Raw genomic sequence first — 18,307 nt, 5'->3', positions numbered from 1 at the left:
TGTTGCTATTGCTAACCCTCTTTTGTGCCTTAGTGAGCAGGCTGAATCAGTCCATTTGTACCAGAGTCCCTGTTCACATAAGCCAGGGTTATGATTTGTCCTTAGCCACCTAAAATTGTCCAAAGCAGAGGAAGCGAGGCACAGGCTTTCCTTGTTTTGAGCACAGCAATTCTCTTTTCTCTTGCCTTGTTAGGGACTTCCACTTCATGGAAATGCAAATTAATCTACATAGACAGGCTTTAGAGCTTAATAAGTGACTTGATGAAGAGCAATGGGAAAATAGGCTGAGCTGCAGGAAAAAGCTCCTTGATATTAGGATGCATTTGGCTGGAAAAATTTGCTCCTGTGAGAATCCGCAAAGTAGTCTCATCACATGGAGCATTAAAAGCTCAGGAACAGCAAATCCAGCGGTGTTCCCTGGGGAAAGCCTGGAAGAAAAGTATCAGCAGGAAAGGGAGCCCAGCCAAAAGCCAGAGAAGCTGCTCCTTTGTTCCCTTGTGAGGGCAGCTTCAACAGGGCCAAGAGGGCCAAAGGAAAGCTAACAAAATTTCAGAGTATCTGAGCCTTTCTGAGCCCTCCTTGCACTGCCCCCCATTAACAGGACAATTCTTGACAACTGGTACTATATAACCCTGCCCGGCACATTTATGCCTTTCCAAGCCCACTCTCACATGCTTATCAGAAGCATTTTGGGGAGTTTAATTGTTCATATTACACCTACATTTCCCTTTTTCTCCCCATGCCCCTGGCTAATTTAGCTATTAAAAACCACCATGCTCAACACAAAAAAATTACCTTCCTGCTTGCTCCTGCTTTCTGTGCCGTGATGCAACCACAGCCACTGCACTTGCAAAGGCAGTACTACTGTATAGAAGTGGCCCTGAAACTGGCTGAGGTTTGAAATGATACTTAGGAACTACCAAAGAAGATTTGGCTGGGGACTGGCTACCGCCAGCAAAGCACACTACAGCTAGGACTGGAATATAACACAGCCTGGATCAACACCCACCCATGAGAAGTTGTGATAGGGACTGTGTCTTGCCTCAACAACAGAGATCCGTCCCTGTGATTTTCTCAGGTATAAACAGATATTACCTTCACTAGAAATCAAGGGAATGACTGCAAGTAGAAACTCACTTCAGCTAACAAAATTGTTCCAGGGTTAACCTAAGCCTTTTGTTTTTATTTTTGGTTTGCTTCTTTTTTTAAAAATCTCTGTCCTGACTCTGATTCAAGTGCTTTTAAAACACCCCCATACATTTCTTCATTCCTATCCCTACCATTAGCATTCCCAGACATTGAGACTGAAACAGAGCTACCCTCTGCATTCAGCTCCTGCTCTACCCTTACGCATCCCAGCTGTCCATAGATACTCAAAGACCACTTGCCAGGTGTTTTAATAATAAACTCCATGTTCAACATCATATTTTATGCAGAGAACAAGCCTTTGGATTGATTTAGTCAAGTGATACTACCAAGCAATTAAAAAGCCAGAAAGGGGCCAACCTGAACCTCTTTCCTCTAGTAGGATATGATGGTTCCCTATCCTAGAAAATGCTACCACTCTTCCAGCATATCAAAAAATGCCACTCATTCACTTTGGGCCCATTTCTCCCTTCATATACATTGTGAACTGTTTTACATAAATCTGCAAAACACTCCCAGCTGGCATCTGCATGAGAAATGAATCAAACCATGCCACAGAGCTGAAAAATTTTCTCTAAGAGAAACAAAATTCTCTCACTGATAACCCTTCAATCAGGTGTTTAAAAATATCACTAAATGCCATGGCTTCTTTTTTGAAGGCAGTATGTAACTCTTTCTTTCAACAGCTACAGAAGTACACAGCAGGCTTGTAGTCAAAGCCTTGCTTTCTCAGAGAAGCACGTTAAGACTCAACATTATCTCCTTTACAACAGCATATATATATATACATTTTTATATATATTTAGGCATAGTATACTATTAGCCCAGCAAGAATAAATCCACTTTATTCAGACATTAAAAATAATGCCATAAGAAAAAGAGAAACGTCATGGCTCTGATGATCTGCAGTCTAAAATATTTAGGCATCTGATCTAGACTGAACTTCTGACCCTTATCCAAATGTTAGCTGCCTACCTACGCACGCAATAGCTCTTTGCATGCCACCCTTAAGAAAAGGTCATTTGCATGTTTTTCTTATGTAAGACACAGAGCAGACAACCTACTGGTTTTTGACACAGCTCCCCTGTGCTCTGTGTTTTTAAGCTATTTTTACATGGAAGTTCTTAAATTGCAGAAAACAGGAAATTTGTGCTGAGACCATTGATTTATGAACTAAAATGTCATAAATTCCTTGTTTGTTAATCATAGACAGAACATAAAATATTTCCTGTATTATATTTCTAACAAATTTTTTTTCTTTACATGTTGCCAAGTTACTGGAAATTTAAATGTAGAGTGAAAACATTCTTACGTGTGTGTGAAAGTTTACATTCTAGGTCAGCCATGTACTCTGGCTTTTGGAGTTTGTGACAAAATAAACAAATCAATGCGCCATTCAGATCGGAGGCAAATTATTCATTTCATTGTAAGCCTGAGGACAGCCTGCAGACTAGAAACATATATGTTCATAATTCTATTTGGTTGTCTCCTGACTGGCTTTAAGGTGCCAAGTCCACTGCAGAATAGCTTCCAGCCTGTGAATAAGGCAGGGATGAGTAAACTGGGTTATGTTACGTGCACCAGAACTATAAAACTACTAGCTTTCTGTAAATACATCTGATTTTGCAAGTATTTTGCTCTAAAAGACATGCAATAACACATCCATGACTTTAAGCTCCCGTAAAGCATTGCCTCCTGGAGGTTCGTGGCTAAACATCAAACTACCTGATTCCAAAATGCGGACTGATGCACTTTCTACGACAGGAAGAGCTATGGCAAGTGTTCTGCTACTGCTGAGCAGTCCCAGTCCACCTCGGCAGGATAACCTGTGTTGGTTAACCTTGCTAATGTTCTCACAGAAAGAGCAAAGCAACTCTGCCAAACAAACTGTCTTAACTTAGTTCTAAATGCTTAAGTGAAGATAATTGTGCTAAAAACACCACACTGAGTTGAAGTCCTCAACATTTGACCCCTTGGTAGAGCACGTACAAAGGCAACGCCTTGTCCTGTATTGCTCAGTTCTCTCTCTCCTAATCAAAACGTGGAACCAGTTCAGATATTCGGCTCACTTCACCTTTGGTCTCCTTGGAAAGACACCTAAAAGCACAGTAATTGCTACTGCGTTGTTTACACTTCTCTGTTACAAAAAAAGAACATCCCCGCAAATGGTTTTCACTTGGGCAACTGCCTAGGCATCACACAGTGAATTTACTATCGACCTAGAGGTCAAAATTAATATCCATAACCTCAAGGAGAGACAGCTCCAATGTCGTTTTAGCTCTTTGACAGCTATAGATCAATAGATTCTCCTGTATGGTAGCAGGAAGGCAGAAGAAATGTACCTGCAAACAAGAGACTTAAAATCAGCTGACCTCTAGATGACTCTTTTGCTCAAGATGGGATGACACTGTCTCTCAAAGACCTTGCTGCCTTTTCCTTGGCATACTCTATGTAATGCTGAACAACATAGTTCCTACTGGTTTTAAAGGAAGTTTTTAGTAGTGCAAGGCTATGAAAACATCAGTCCACGGAGACCTAAATTCTTCTTCACTCGGACCTCGCACTAGGGACATGCTAGGGTAGAGACGCTGTACAACATTTAAATAGAGCTTTCAAGACCTTGCGTGTGCAAGGAAAGGGAAAAGATTACAGGAGAGGACACTCGGTAGCACCACCCAGGAGTTTATCACTAGACAGTCACTTTGTAGGAGACAGGCCTGGCAATCTCAGCTCACACAAAGCAAGAGTGAAGTTATTCTTGAAATGTACTGGAATGTGATCGCTTCCAAATAGGGCAAAATAATTTAATAAAACAATCTTATTACATGAACAGATCAGACAAAGAGTGAAGAAAACTGTCCCTTTACTGAACAAAAAGGGACTATGCTTCCCTATGTGTTATCACCTCTGTGCTCTACACAATTGCTAAGTTTACAAACCTGCTTTCTTTTCTTCGTCACAGCAGGTTTGGAATCTGAATCCTGATGTGTTGCTGTCCTGTTGTCACTTGCTTTCTCAATAGCTTCATCATCTGAAGGATCTAATGAGAAAAAAGAAGGGGTTTTGTTACTGTTTTTCAAATCCATCTCCTATCTTTGCATTCAAAAATAGGGATAAAGCCTTCAGCTGAAAGCTTGTCACAGTAATACAATCTCAAGATTGGCAATAAGTACAGCTGTAATAGAATTTTTTATCATTTTAGAACACTGATATTTGAAATTTATTCTAAGAAAAGTCCCGGGTTTCACCTCCTCTTCACAGTATTACATCTGGCAGGCAGTATATTTCTTTATCTTTCTGGAATGCTGCACAGTTGGTGCCAGCTGCAGCACCGCAGGTAGAAATATCTAATCTTTCCAAAATCTCCCCTGAATTAAGCTAAGCAATGAACAATGAAAGAAGATGTTTTTGATAAACTACACCTCAAGTCGCATGACATCTCTCTACGTTATTTCAGAACATGTAAAACATAACCTTGGATCCGTAGCACTGCATTCACCACACATAATTACAGACCTGTCTCATCAGACCCCAAAACAAGCAATAGCACTGCTACTGAAGACTAATGGCACTAGAAACTAGTGCCATAGAAAATACATCTTCCTTGCTAAGTTTGCTGACACTTCTTTTGGAGTAAGTCATCTCCTCCGACTAAAACAACTCTTGCAGATGAAGGAAGAAAAAAACCAAATCAAACCAAACACACACAAAAATGCACACAAAACCCATCCCAGTCTCCATCAAAAAGCCCAAAATGCCTTACTGACACCAATTAGCTACAAGAGGAAAAATTACAAGATTGGTATAATGTCCTGTTGTATAAAAATAGATGCAGACATTTTCTGCGAGTACATTTTAAATGTGTGTCTCTTACTTCAGTAATAATTAGGCAAAGGCACCGTTCCCGAAGTTTAAGCGGAATGTCCACAAGACTAAGAAAGGCTTATATTTTGAAAGAAAGCTATTTAAATTAAGATGTTTCTACTCATTCTCTTCTTCATTTCTTATCTACAGAGAGACTTGGGGGGGAAAAAAAAGTCCACAGCAACAGTTCCCTCTAATAGTGCTATATCAGTGCTTAAGACGATGTATTCATATACAGAAGTTCCTGCTGGGGACTGAACTACTTCCCCGATCATTGCCAGAAGCATTATCATCCATCGAACTGAATAATTATAACTGAATAATTCAATTTCTGTATCTGGAATATTTCCGCCCAACAGGTACTTAGTCATTGTTGCAATCTCCTGTATTCTGAAGTTGTAAATTGACAGCCTCAAGATATAAGATATTTATTTTTAATAAAGAGGAACAGTACGATCTCTTAAGCATCACCCCAAGTATGGAGGATATAACTACATCTATGCAATCACTAGCTGTGAGCAGAGCAAATTGATGGCCAGAAAACATGAGAGCGCGAGAAGATCAACTATGGCTGGTATTTACTAATTCCATGTTGAAATAAATACCTATTGAAAAAAGGTAAGTGAAAGGATATGTGAAAGATATGTCAAAGAATTTAAGTGAAAGGTAAGTAAAAGGATATGAAGGGGAAAAAGGAATCTTTATTCATCCACAGGTGCAATATTATATATGATATGGCAATAAGGCAGTGGCTTGGAAAATCCTAATGCAACAGAATGGGTAACAAAATGCGTACATATTTATGCCTGGGAAGATACCGTCTTGTAACTTCCACTCCTCTTCCCACTTTGAAAAGCTTGTGTAACAGTCAGCATCCTAAAGTTGGGTTGTGAGAGCTGTTCGAGTTCAAAAAGGTTTGCGAAGTTGAAAGCTAGCAAGTGAAGAAAATCAGTGAGGTTTAGCAGGCTGGATGTTGTTTGTCATGAAATCTTACTTGATATAGATTAGATTATTGGCAAACCACAAGAGCTTTAGAAACAGAGCAGCAACTGAGAAGAGAATTTGTTTTCTGTCCAGTACAACTAAGCGAAGGGGTTAGAGATGAACATGTTAATGAACGTAATTCAGACCAAAACAAACGCCATGGAAGAAATGGCAGCATTTGTTTGCATCCCAAGACAGCATGAAGACATATTCTGAAATCTTAAACGGGAATCCACCAAGAAAAGGTCCCGCTTTCCAGATCTAGAGCAAATACACAAATGTGTGCACCAAGCAGACATTGCAGCTAAGCTGGCCTATTTGCTTCGTTCTCTTTGCAGGCACAGCCATCAAATCAGCAGCGGAACGGACTGCGGCCACAAAAGCGCTAGATCCCGTGGGGGCTGAGGGGCTGCTGGCAGGGGAAGAGCAGGAATGTCGCTCCTGGCAGCTCTTTACCACAGGCTAGCTGGAACATTAAGCTGCCCCTTAAGCTGGTGCTAAGTCAACCCCAGAGGACACTAGGTGGTCAGCCATTCTGGGATCTCTTCTCAAAGGACATGAGCAAGGGAGGTGACAAGTCTAAATCTCAGGCTTACCTGTACACTCGGAAATACCTGGCCCTGATCTCCAAGAGCTGCCCACATGAGCTATTTTCCCTTTCTTCTGAGAGACAAACTGAGTCCCACTGGCTCTTCTTCTGACCTGCCATATGGATCATGAACAAGAATAAGCCATCCCCAGTATGACTGCCACTTTTGCTAGAACATCACTGTTACTGTCCCAAGAGTGTTCATCAGACAGTGGCTGAAGGTGAAGTTTTCTGGGAAAGTTTACTGGCCACCAGAAGTAAAAAGGAGAGAGTATTCCACAGCTCACTGGTTTTTTTTGTTTTTTTTAAACATCATCAATGGTGATATGGGTTTACTTTATTATATATTTATTATTAATGCACAAAAAAATACATCTAGTCCTGTACAGCCTAACACATGGCAGCAGGTGAACAGGGGAAGAGAGGAAGCTGAAGGTTTGGGAGACTAACAAAATTCTTCCTTATATTACAGCTCATATATCTGCATCAATCTACTGGGTTCTTCCTTTCTGTTCTCCTGAGGATGTCCGAGTGCTCCTGCACCACACACCTGCCCTGCACGCCAACAGCTCCTTCCCTGGCCTATTCCTCGCCAAAGTCACTGACCGCTTATGTTCTCTGGCCACTGTGGAACTTCAGATATGATACTTCATTAGAAGAAACTGAAAAATTACATCACCCCGCACACTCCGGAAAGTTTAAAAGGTGTCTTGGTAACTCAGCGTTAGCACTGTGCACTACCATGGGCTTGTTTCCCTCCGTATCACTCTCCCTCTGGCAAATTTCTTGTGCTGCTTTTTGGTAGGGCAGCTTCGGCGTTTGAGAACCCATCACTGACTTTTGTCTCTTCTGCCCTGACTCGAGATAGTGTAGGAGTGACCAGCTTTTACACGCACCGCATCCACGGGCCGGGGTCCTGGATGCACCACACCCAAGCAGGCTGTGGAGCCATTATACTAAGGAAGTATATCAGAGAAATCAGAACTAATCGCCTCTCTGTCCCTCTTGCTCAGCGTGCTTGAGCCCCAAACACCCATTCCAGAGTGTATCTGTGCACGCCTCGCTGAACTGAATTGCTGAGACAGCTCTCTCTCCGCATATTTACGTCACATTGGAAATAAATAAGAATTGCATGAAAAAGATTCAGGGGAAGCTGCATGCGATCTTCAAGCATTCCTTCTTAAATCCCACTTGGCATGCTCTGAAAGGCAAACAGGATTCGTCCAAGTTTTAAATAACTGGACAAATGGTTTCCATGATCTGAAATAGCCTGACAACGTAGCACCTGCTCACTGCCCATCTGAGTTTTGGGCTGCACTTCGGTATACAACGTCCTTCTCCGCTGTCAGCAAGAAGCGAGAGAAGAAGGAACTGATGTCCAGCCCCAGACTCAACAAACATCAATGGAAACAGTTCAAATTTGAGCATCTTTCTGCAGTACCCAGGTATCTTTATTTCACACAACAGGAGGACTTTTTATCTGTTCCAGAAACAGCCATTCATGTCCCAGCTGAGACAGCAGCTAGTTTTGAGCTGTGATTGTTTGTGACACCATGTCAGCTCCCGTGATGACAGAGGCGTTTTGTTGTAGGCATCAAAGTACCACAGGCCAGACTCTGCCAACCATGCGCACATTAAACAGCGTACCTTCTTCTGCAAATAGTTACCTTGATGTCAGCAGGTTATTCACAAAATAAATCGTAACTCGATGCGGATAAATGCAGAAGGACCTCGCTCACAGATCCCAAGCACGTCTGTATCAGAGCAGCACTGTTTGCCCTGGTCTGAGGTGTCAAACTGCCCAGGCGACTCCTCTCTGCCAGAACACAGGAGACCACAAATCCTTCCTTAACAATAAGTTGGTGCAAATACAGAAGCTAATTGATTAATAAAACATTGACTTTCATCTCCCTGATGGTGCAAATGAGCGGGCGGGCAGGCGATGACGAATACGCTGCTGAAGGGGTGGCGTTCAGCGCAGCAATCCTCTGCATCTGCTTTCCTGCGACGTATGGGCCTTATGCAACCACAAGGTCATCAAAGACATCAGAACGGTCACATAATGCTCTCGATATAGAAAAATAAACGTGAATCCCACAGCTCTTCATGTTTTTTTTCCCTTTGGTATTACATCAGCAGCATGGCACATACTAATAGGCTTCCCAGTCATTAAGTATTTATATTTGATTTTGTTTTGAACCATGCTGAAATGGAAAAAGCCATTTATGCTTAACACACACACACATATATGAATAAGACTTTCTCGTTTATGATATTGATCAGTATTTAAAATCATTCAGTGCAATGGTTTCTAACTTGTTTGAAATTTAATATTAATTTATACACATATGTAAGTACATCAACATGTATACTAAATATATACACACCTATATGAATACATAACACGTGTCTGCATGTTTATACACATGCACATAAATAATAAGCACACAGATATTTAGATAATTGAACAGGTTCCCTTTAATCATCACCTTTATTAATTAATATATTCGCAAAGAATGCAACATTTGCTTGGTTATTTATACTAGTATTTTTAAAGGTAGACAAGACCGTAATGATATAGGAGGTAATGACATGCTTTGATGTGAATGCAATTTCGTTCATGCAAAATAGCTAGTACATACAAATCTGTGTTTGCTGCGCTGATTCACCATTACTGAGACTTCTGACCTTCACACGCCACTTTTCTACTCTGAAGTGATTAATAAAGGAGTTATAGTGACCACAACATAAATAATTAATTCTTATAAGGGCTAAGGCTGACTGAAAAAGTGAAACTCTCCTAGGCAGCACACCTCCAAATGCCCCAAAACAAAGAACTAGTTACAACTGAAAAGGAACGTAAAATAACCTTAAAATTCTTTGGAAAATGCGACTTGTGGTTCGAGCCAGCCTGGAAGTGAAAAAAAGGATACCCGCAGAAATGACGGGAAGTTCCTCACAGGAAGAGCGGATGAATAGAACAGACGGGTATTTTGAGAGAGAAAGGAGGCATGGTGCTTACAACTCTTCATAACGTAGAACAATGAACATGTAATTAAAAAGAAAGCTCGGAATACAAAAATACTCTTTTGCATACATACCCAAAGATAACTGAGGGAATAATGTCCACTAGCTTTTGTTTTTTTTTTTTTTTAATTTGGAAGCTAAGTGAGATCAGACATCTACCTGCTCTCCAGAAGACCCCCAATGACAAAGCCCAGTACAGGGCAAGCTCATTTCTTAGCATTAAACTAACCTCTGTGATGGAATTTGGAGGGAACCTGCCTTATGTGTCCATGCGGGAGACTTCCTCAACTTTTATTTGACATATCTGGCACTGCCCGCAGTCAGAGACACACTCTGGGTCAGAACAGAAATCTCTGCTTTCTTCCTTATGCTCCCATCAGGGCTACATACCAGTACTAAACTGGAATTACTTACAGGAAAACAAAGTTTGTATGTAATTTATTATTGCCCCCCTCCTTCCCCTCCCAACTTCCATCCTCCTCTGACTGTTCTAAGACTGCCTCATATCTGAAACCAGACTTTAAATAAAGCCTGTGTTTTCTGATTTTCAACAAAAAGCCCTGTACACTGTGGAAATAGGTTTTATGTTTGTTACGCTCTCTTTCTAGTTTCAGATATGTTACAGGAAAGCATGTGCTTGTCATTACTCTGTAGGTGGGCACAGTTCATTCAATTTGGGTGTGCTGTGATGGATTCATTTCAGGCTGCTTTGCAGGCTGTTTTTATTTATTGGTCGATTAAACAGTACTGATCTGCGTTCATTAATTTGGGGGAAAAAATAATTCTCAAGGCTCCCAGCTTTAAATTCAGCAGATTGAAAAATATTTGACGCTGAGTAAAATGCCAAGCGTGTTGGGCACATCTCGAGTTTTTTCTTAATTGCCATTTTCGATTCCTTTTCTTTAGGAAGAAGGGAGGAGAGGGGCAGAGAGGAGGTCAGGGAAAAGAATAAAATTGAGGTCTGAGACTTCCTTATTATTCTCATAGTTTTGCCATTAAAAACTGGCGTAAATCTTCAGTGAATCATATTAAGTAATCTTAATGGCAATGTGCTACTTGGAATTTTTTTCAGTGCATGTCCCATCAGGTACACAGAGTGCAAGGTCAATTAATTTTCTGTAAAATGTAAGAGCTGTCAGCAAAATTGGCTCCCAGGTCCCTCTTCACCCTTGCTCAGCTGAGAGGCCTCCTCTTGCCACCACAGTTGTGCTGATCACAGTAACTGGGCTGCAAATGGTGATGACAGTATTTTAACCTACCGCTATGGTATCACTCCTCAAGGCCGCGGGAACCGCGACGCGTCCTGCCATGCTGCCCACCACTATCCAAAGGAACAGATGAGGTCTTTTAAATAAAAGAGGCCTGGCTGGGGGGCTGATTAACTAAGAAAAAAGGATTAACATCTTCAATATTTTAAAGCATTCCAAGCTCAACTACTTCCCTGATAAAAGGAAAGGGATGGAGAGACAAGGAGAGGCCGTCAAAAGGGATGGAAAGGTGCCTTGTAGCAGTGGGAGAAGCAGGTACGGAAGCCAGCGGTGTGCAGCGGCAATAGGCAAGCAGCAGCTCTAACCGCCTCCTGGACAGATCCCAAATTACTCAGGTGTGTGTCACCAGCACTGCTAATCCCACATGGAGGATCTCTTTCATATCTACCAGGACAATCCTCTTTAAGTTCCCTCGCTGTAGGCAATGGAGAGCTTTGAATTTTCCTGTTGAGAAGCCTAATAATAGCTCAGATACCCTGGGGCCCCAAGTGTAAAGCCAACTGGCCAAGCAATAGCTATGAAGCTCTTTTGGGGACCTCCAGACCAGCCACATGGAATGGCTAAGAATGCAAGTTTTATTATTAATACGGTTCTTCAGACCAGTTGCTGGCTATTTACCATGACAATACTTTAGAAATTGGTAGTAAATGAGATAAAGTGTTAGTTACAAAAGTTATCTGTCCTTGGGGAAGATCACCACGTAACCATTGCAGCAAAAATAGCTACAACAGTGTCAGTACCCTCTTCATTTCTCAAATTGCTCTGACTGAATTAGAAAGGGTCCGCTGGCAGCCCCAGAAAGAGAAATCATTCTCACCATCACAGGCACACATCATCTGCAGTGGCACAACTCAGAAATCCAGATGACAGATTACAGAAAAAAAAATAAATCATCCCCTTACCCCCTTGAATAAGGATTAGCTAAATCATTTTAAACAGTATAGTGAAACAAGATTTAGTCTTAGAAATCAGTAAGAGAACACATATACTGACAGGAAATTGCATCAAAAGCCATAATATTACAGCTCATTGGAAATCTTTGATGCAAGGAAGATTGACAACATGGCTAAGCAGAGTGCTGCTTCAAAAATTAATGAAGATCTTCCTTTTTTAAATTTTTTTTTTTTATTTTATTTTAGCTTTTGCAACTCCAGTTTAAAAACACTGATGAAGTTCTCATACTTTTCTCACCGGGCTCGTGAATCAAATGAAGTGCCTTCGCTTGTAAGGCCTTAAAACACTTGGGTATTTTGACCATTTGGAACTAAAGAGGAAAAACTGAACGCATTGCTATCTGTTATTGTTACGAGGAAGTAAGAAGTTGCACGTAAAGCTCCGTTGCAGGTGACTACCAATTAATTGCTGTTCCTCTGTTGACTTTCCCTATCAGCCTATTGCAAGAGAGAGCAGAGCTGTCTCCCTGCCCGGGCTGAGATAATCCCCCCGGCAGTTACGTGTGGTGCCAGCGCTCCGTCATCCCAAACCAGCCCCGGTCCCCAGGGTCTGGGCACTGTTTTACCTTCCCACCTCTATCAACTAAGGACTCCTTTCCCAAAGCAGATCTATTCCAGCACAACAGTAACTTTTCGTATCTGCGAGGTTGCCTTGAACTGCAGACTTTACCTGCTAAGGTACTTTAAAAAAAGGTACTTTAAAGTGTACTCGTGAGGCATACCTGAAGGGCATACAACATGCGACCGAGCAGAAACAGACAGTCCTATCAAAGAATCAAAAGCACTTCAATTTTGTCCCATTAGGTAACATTCACACAGCATAAGCTCCTTCCCACTCCATCCAGCTTAAGCCTGTGTTTCTTGCAAACAGTCTGTAGGAATTCCCTGTAATAGTTTCTAATTATCTGCAGTAGCTTGTACTACAAAGACAAAGACAACATCCTTACAGAAATGTAAACCCCTTCCCTGGGCAGTGCAGAAGGCCCATCTACCACAAAAAATTTTTGAATGGCAATTTACATTAAAATCACTGCCCATTCAAGCAAAAAAGAACAGGTCTTAATAGAATAATAGCAAATTAATTTTCACTATGCTCTGATATGATAGAAATTTTTTATCACACAGACATAACTATCTGCCATGCAACGGATCTCCCACAGAACGTTTCTAACAACTACCTCTCCTTTCTCCCTTATTTTTAACACTTTCTCTTTAATATTTAAAATGGGTACTTCCAAAGTCATTTTTGACACATCTTGAATTGCTCACTGGGAGTGAACCAAAAGACAAAATAAAGAGCGTATCGGAGAATAGGACCAGAGGAAATTCTCTGTTGTGCACATGTAAGCACAGAAGAATAAACTTTCCACGATCAAGGTTAGGCCCAGCCTGTAGTACAGCTACAACCCAGCCCTATTCATAATTTGACTTTTCCATTTTTATATATTGCCTTGGCAGACAGAAACATGTTGGAAACGTCACAGAAAGTCACTGATCAGATGTACAAGTAGCAAGTTACCCTCCTTCTAACAAAAATAACTTTTTTTCCTGCAAGACAAGGGTTGAATTTGTCATCCTATCACAGCCTCACACAAGGAATAACGGCATCACCAAGGTAAGAAGGGAGAACTCAATATTCGTTTAGTCACTGCAGTTTAAAAACCTGTGATAAGCAAAGGGCAAACACAAAGATTTGACATGTTAGGAATATGACAGGCCCTTTTATTGTTTGCCATCCAACTTAATTTCTTCATTACGGGCCTGCCAAACAAGAGCAACCAGAGCCTGAAGATACATACAATAATACCTCAGTACAGAGCGCAAATCAGGTCTGTTGTTTGCTTTAGTGCCCTTCACCAATGACACCATGAGCAAAGGCTCAGATGACATCCACAAGTCGCTGCAATTTCCTAATTTCTCTCTTTGTTCTCTCAAAACCAATCCTTTATGACGAAACTTCCGATGACCTCCTTAAATCTCCAAATTCAGTTTAAAAGCATATTTCTAGAGAGATGGGGAAGTGGGAGACTGTTTTGTTTGTTTGTAAGTAGCATGGGTTTTGGCTGTTTGCAAATCTACTGGATGAATGTTATAAAATTAAATACTTAACCTTGCAAAAAGAGCTTCTCTTCTTGATAGATGCCAGGCGTTATATACCCTGTAGCCACTTCAGCAATACTGCGCAACAGTTGACGCTAGTAAGAGAACACTCTACCCAACTCTGAAAAGCAGAGGAATGGGGCAAGCCAGGATACAGTTGACCACGTTGGAAACCAGCTGAGAAATTATGGTTCACATATCTCACGTTGTGAAATGCTCCATGGGATTTTTAAAGAACTACACGTGCCTAGGAATTCGGGGTTAATCAAAAGAAAGATCAGTTCACAAATGCTAGTTACTAGTCATACATAGAGAACGTATGACTGTACGAGGGGGAACCCCACAAGGCTGGCTTGAAATAAGTATCAATCCCAACAGAGGCATCTGAGAGAGGAAACAGCCTGGGCTCTGGAAAAGCCAGACCCAGACCATTCCAGAGGAAATGCTCCCAAAGGCGGCTGGGTAGTCAAAGAGAAAAACTGCCTACAAAGAGTGGAAAGACAGTCCAGCGTCGTAAGGAAAACCCAAGTTACTGGCTCAGAAAAAGCTAGGCACAAACCAGGGCCCGACTCCCTACTACATTTCCCTCTTGGTGGTGTGGACAGGCAACTCGTGCAAAAGCCATCCTAAAGAAAACTTGAGTGTATACAGCTGTCAAACAAAATACTATTTCATCCATACTGACGAACTCATACCACCACTCTTAAAGCCTTTTCCCCTCCTTCCAGGCAGGGGGTTGGTCAGGCAACACTTACAGCCCTGTACACACAAACAGCACTGCTCTATAAAAGCCTCCCCCAAGATTAACACTGCCTCCCCAAAGTCAACCTGTGTATTATTTGTATAAGCAAGAAATCACCCCTTCTCCACAATATTTGTATAGGAGAAGCGCATGTCACACTTCCTGGCAAAGTATGACTACTCCTGGGCTTTAAGACCCACCGAGCACTGTGATTCCTTCTTTTTCTAAAGAACTTCCAATCTATCATGTATGGAAGCTGCTCCAGCTGTTTGCTGCACAGGGTGAGTACTAACTTGTGCTGGGGAGGAGTATATATTCCCTCCCTTATCCTCATTATCTTCACGCTCTGAATGAGGTGATCTGTGGTGATTTCAATATCCCAGTACTGGAGAGAGGGGCAGAAGCGGCAGTGGCACTGCGGAGCTGGAATTGGTAGGGTTGCTCTGGATCGCATCAGGGTACCACCCTGGAGTGCCGATAGCACGATGCTATTGGTGTTTAATGATGTTGGTATCCCGTACGTTTAGAATGTCACTACTTACACAGCGCTAGTATGTCACTCAACATATGTCTATCTGGAGGCAGACTCATTCCTTTTTCAGGTCCTCTCTTCAAAGTCAAACACCAGCATCCTTCATTCATTATAATATTCACTCCTAACATTTATTCTTACTAACAGAGAAGAAATAGCTAAAATTGGGAGGAAAGAGGAACTTGGATAAATCCATAAAACTACTTAATGGGTGGGCTCTAGCCTGGGTCTGACTATGAGCAAGTTTTCCCCGGGAGTGTAGTATGGTCCCAGATGGGATGTCTCCCTTAATACTGCAGGAGATTCATATTTTCTACTGTTCTCCCACTATCGTGGGAAGCAGCTGTGGCTCACAGCTGTAGTTCTTGTTGTGAAGGTAACACACAGAGCCTGGCTGACCCTGTGGATTTCAAGCTGATAGATCATGATAAAATTACACAGTGGAACTCGCCAAGGGTAGTAGGTTTCAATTAAAAAAATACATAGCACACTTCGCAAAAACATAACAGCCCAAATTATTGTTCATAGATACACATTGCTACTTTACTGACCACTGATACCACTCATGCCTTTTTGGCTGATGCATATTTTGCAGACATACACATCTATAGTATAAGGTTACCACAGTCCTGATGTTTTCTCAGAATATTGAAATTGCATGCATGCATATCATGTAGCATACACTTAGATATATGTCACCAACAACAAATATATCCCACTGAAGAACAATAGTGCAAACAAGCTTTTATCCCAGCTCTCCTACATATCTTAACACAGAATATAACAGAAGACATTTTGAGTTGCTTCGATTTCCGCAGCTTTTTTTATTCAGAAGCCTTCATATGACATAGCAGTATCAGGTCCCTATTTGACAGGGTATCAGGTTGACTCATATCAAGTTAAACTCTCCTTCAGGTTAAGAACAAAATAGCCTGACGTGTTACCACATAGAGTTAGAGTGGCAAATCCCCCAGATTATAAAAAATCTGTTGAAAAGCAGTTCCCTACCTAAGGCGCAAGGGTTATGTTTCTACGCCTCTTATTCTCCTGCTTCCTTCTCTATATATACTACACACTTCTCTGCAGTTTGGTCTCTGATAGTACAGCCCGTTCAGGCTACCCTAGCATCTCGAATTTATACAGTACCACAACATACATTTGTGGATTTAACTCACTTTTCCAAAAAGTCTTACTATAAGAGCAAGTGAAAGGAAGGATAATTTCTTATAGACAGAAGCTTTTAGGGAAATACTACACACTCTGCTGCGTGAAGGTTTTTGAGAGGAGGAAAGGCAGACAGGCTTTTCATCTATGTCTGTGCTCTCTATTAAGATTAGCAATTACAATGCAATCTCTCATCTGTACAGGTCTTTCGTGAACTGGCATGCGGCTCATTTGTCTAAATGATCAAATAAAGCACATTATGACTCGATCAGTTGCAACTGCCACAAAAATAGAGCTCATACCTACATTCATTTGCTGCAAGCAGATGGTTGATTGCTTTTCTGTCCTTTTACGTTGCAATCCTGTTCCCTTAGATCCTCTCTTTGTACAGAGTAACATGCTGGGAGGTCAGTTTTCTGACAAGGTCATCTGCCTTCAGAGTATGAAGAGCACTGCACGGAAAGTGGGTTGGGCTATATTTAGAGTTTGGTCCAACTCCGTGCCAAGGTCCCCCCACTGTCTCTCTATTGCAGCACCGTCTCAGGTCTATTCTTGCAGATTCTCAGCCCACAGAACACATGAGGAGAGGAAAGTCGCTCTGAGCTACTACTGGATCGAGGTTTTTGCAATTTGCTAAAAACAAGTGGATCAGGAGCTCAGATAAGGACTCCTTAAATCCCTCACTCTTCTAGTATTTTTTTTTTCTTTATTCAAGTGGATTTTCCCTTTTCAAGCGAGTAAGAAGAAGAAACTGCCTAGGATACAGCAAAAAAAGAGTCTCTTGAGGCTAAGGTAAGCTTGCTTCATTTTTGTATTGTATAATTAGAGAGCAATTGATGATGACTTGGATCAGATATGCTTTTTCTGCTAGACCAGTTCTGCATGTCAGCATTAAGGGCCTTTTTGGAGAATGAAATTCTCACTTGCAAAACATCAATTTTCATTATCACTGTCTAAAGGAAAAGGGAAAATAAAAGGATATGAGCAGGTGCAACAGAATATATACATTATCTATTTTACCTGTTTAAATTAATGCAAAAGGCACACAGCCATGCCAATAGACTGTATCATTCTGAAAGTAAGAGAAAAACAGATGTGTGACAATATGCATGATGATTACATATACAGGAGTGCATTTAGACATGCTGAGTGATGTTTTATCCACATTACTTTGTACAATATGAGAAAGTACGACTTCAGGTTTGCAACACAGGGCTTGCTGCAAATAGCACAGATATAAAAAAAAGTGATAAATTAATAGATGAACACATGCTCAAATCCATTTACAATTCCAAAGAAGTTGCTCGGCTTCAACCGGAGTACAGTAGGATTAAAGGTCATACTGAATTTGGTCTCCTTTCCACTGTATGCTTTACACTGGTCCTGCATTGCTTCTCCTTTTAAAAACACATATGGCTGAACAGTTTTCCTCAGCATCATTTTAAACTGTTGTAATTCTTAAGGGGGAAAAAAAAACCTGGACAGAGTACAGCATCGCATGCCTGTCTGTAAGGAGATCCTAACACACTTCAGGTCACACGGACATCATGATACTGTGGTGTGGACTCCAACATGAGGAGATTGTTGTCATGTAAAGACACTCTGGAGCCATGGATTTAGCACTGGCGCACACATTCGCTCTTCTAATGCAACATGCCCATAGCAAACACACAGGAATGGTAACCTGAAGAAATAGGTTAGAAAGGTCCACTTGACCCAAAGGTCCAAACGCCGATGTGACAGCACCAAAAAGTTCTTCATAACAAACACTACGTAAAAGTTTTAGCAGAAACATCTAAAGAAAGGCCGATGGGTTCTGGATTAATAGTAAGCAAAGGGCAAGAGAGGTCACTAAGTCACTGGGAGTTCATCTAAGCCACGACAACTGGGTGAATTCTTGCACTTATTTCAGGTTGTCTTTTCTTAATATACATGCTG

The 18,307-nt window shown here is 41.3% G+C and overlaps 1 protein-coding gene across 3 annotated transcripts in view; it reads right to left on the bottom strand.

The window, feature by feature from the left end:
• Window positions 1–18,307, bottom strand: part of CMSS1 (cms1 ribosomal small subunit homolog) — a 176,725-nt gene that overhangs the window by 16,142 nt on the left and 142,276 nt on the right. For 2 of the 3 annotated variants that reach the window (XM_059818046.1, XM_059818055.1), the window contains exons 1-2: window positions 16,672–16,787; window positions 4,086–4,186 (exon numbers count right to left, since the gene is read on the bottom strand). In XM_059818046.1, the coding sequence (XP_059674029.1) occupies window positions 4,086–4,186; window positions 16,672–16,768 (198 nt within the window). In that variant the 5' untranslated portion in view covers window positions 16,769–16,787. Of the gene's footprint in view, window positions 1–4,085; window positions 4,187–16,671; window positions 16,788–18,307 lie in introns of those variants that run through there. The other variant, XM_059818060.1, reaches the window with a different exon arrangement.

This window comes from Gavia stellata, chromosome 1, assembly GCF_030936135.1.
Source record: "Gavia stellata isolate bGavSte3 chromosome 1, bGavSte3.hap2, whole genome shotgun sequence".
Lineage (NCBI taxonomy): Eukaryota > Metazoa > Chordata > Aves > Gaviiformes > Gaviidae > Gavia > Gavia stellata.
This window is presented reverse-complemented; position numbering and strand designations above follow the sequence as displayed.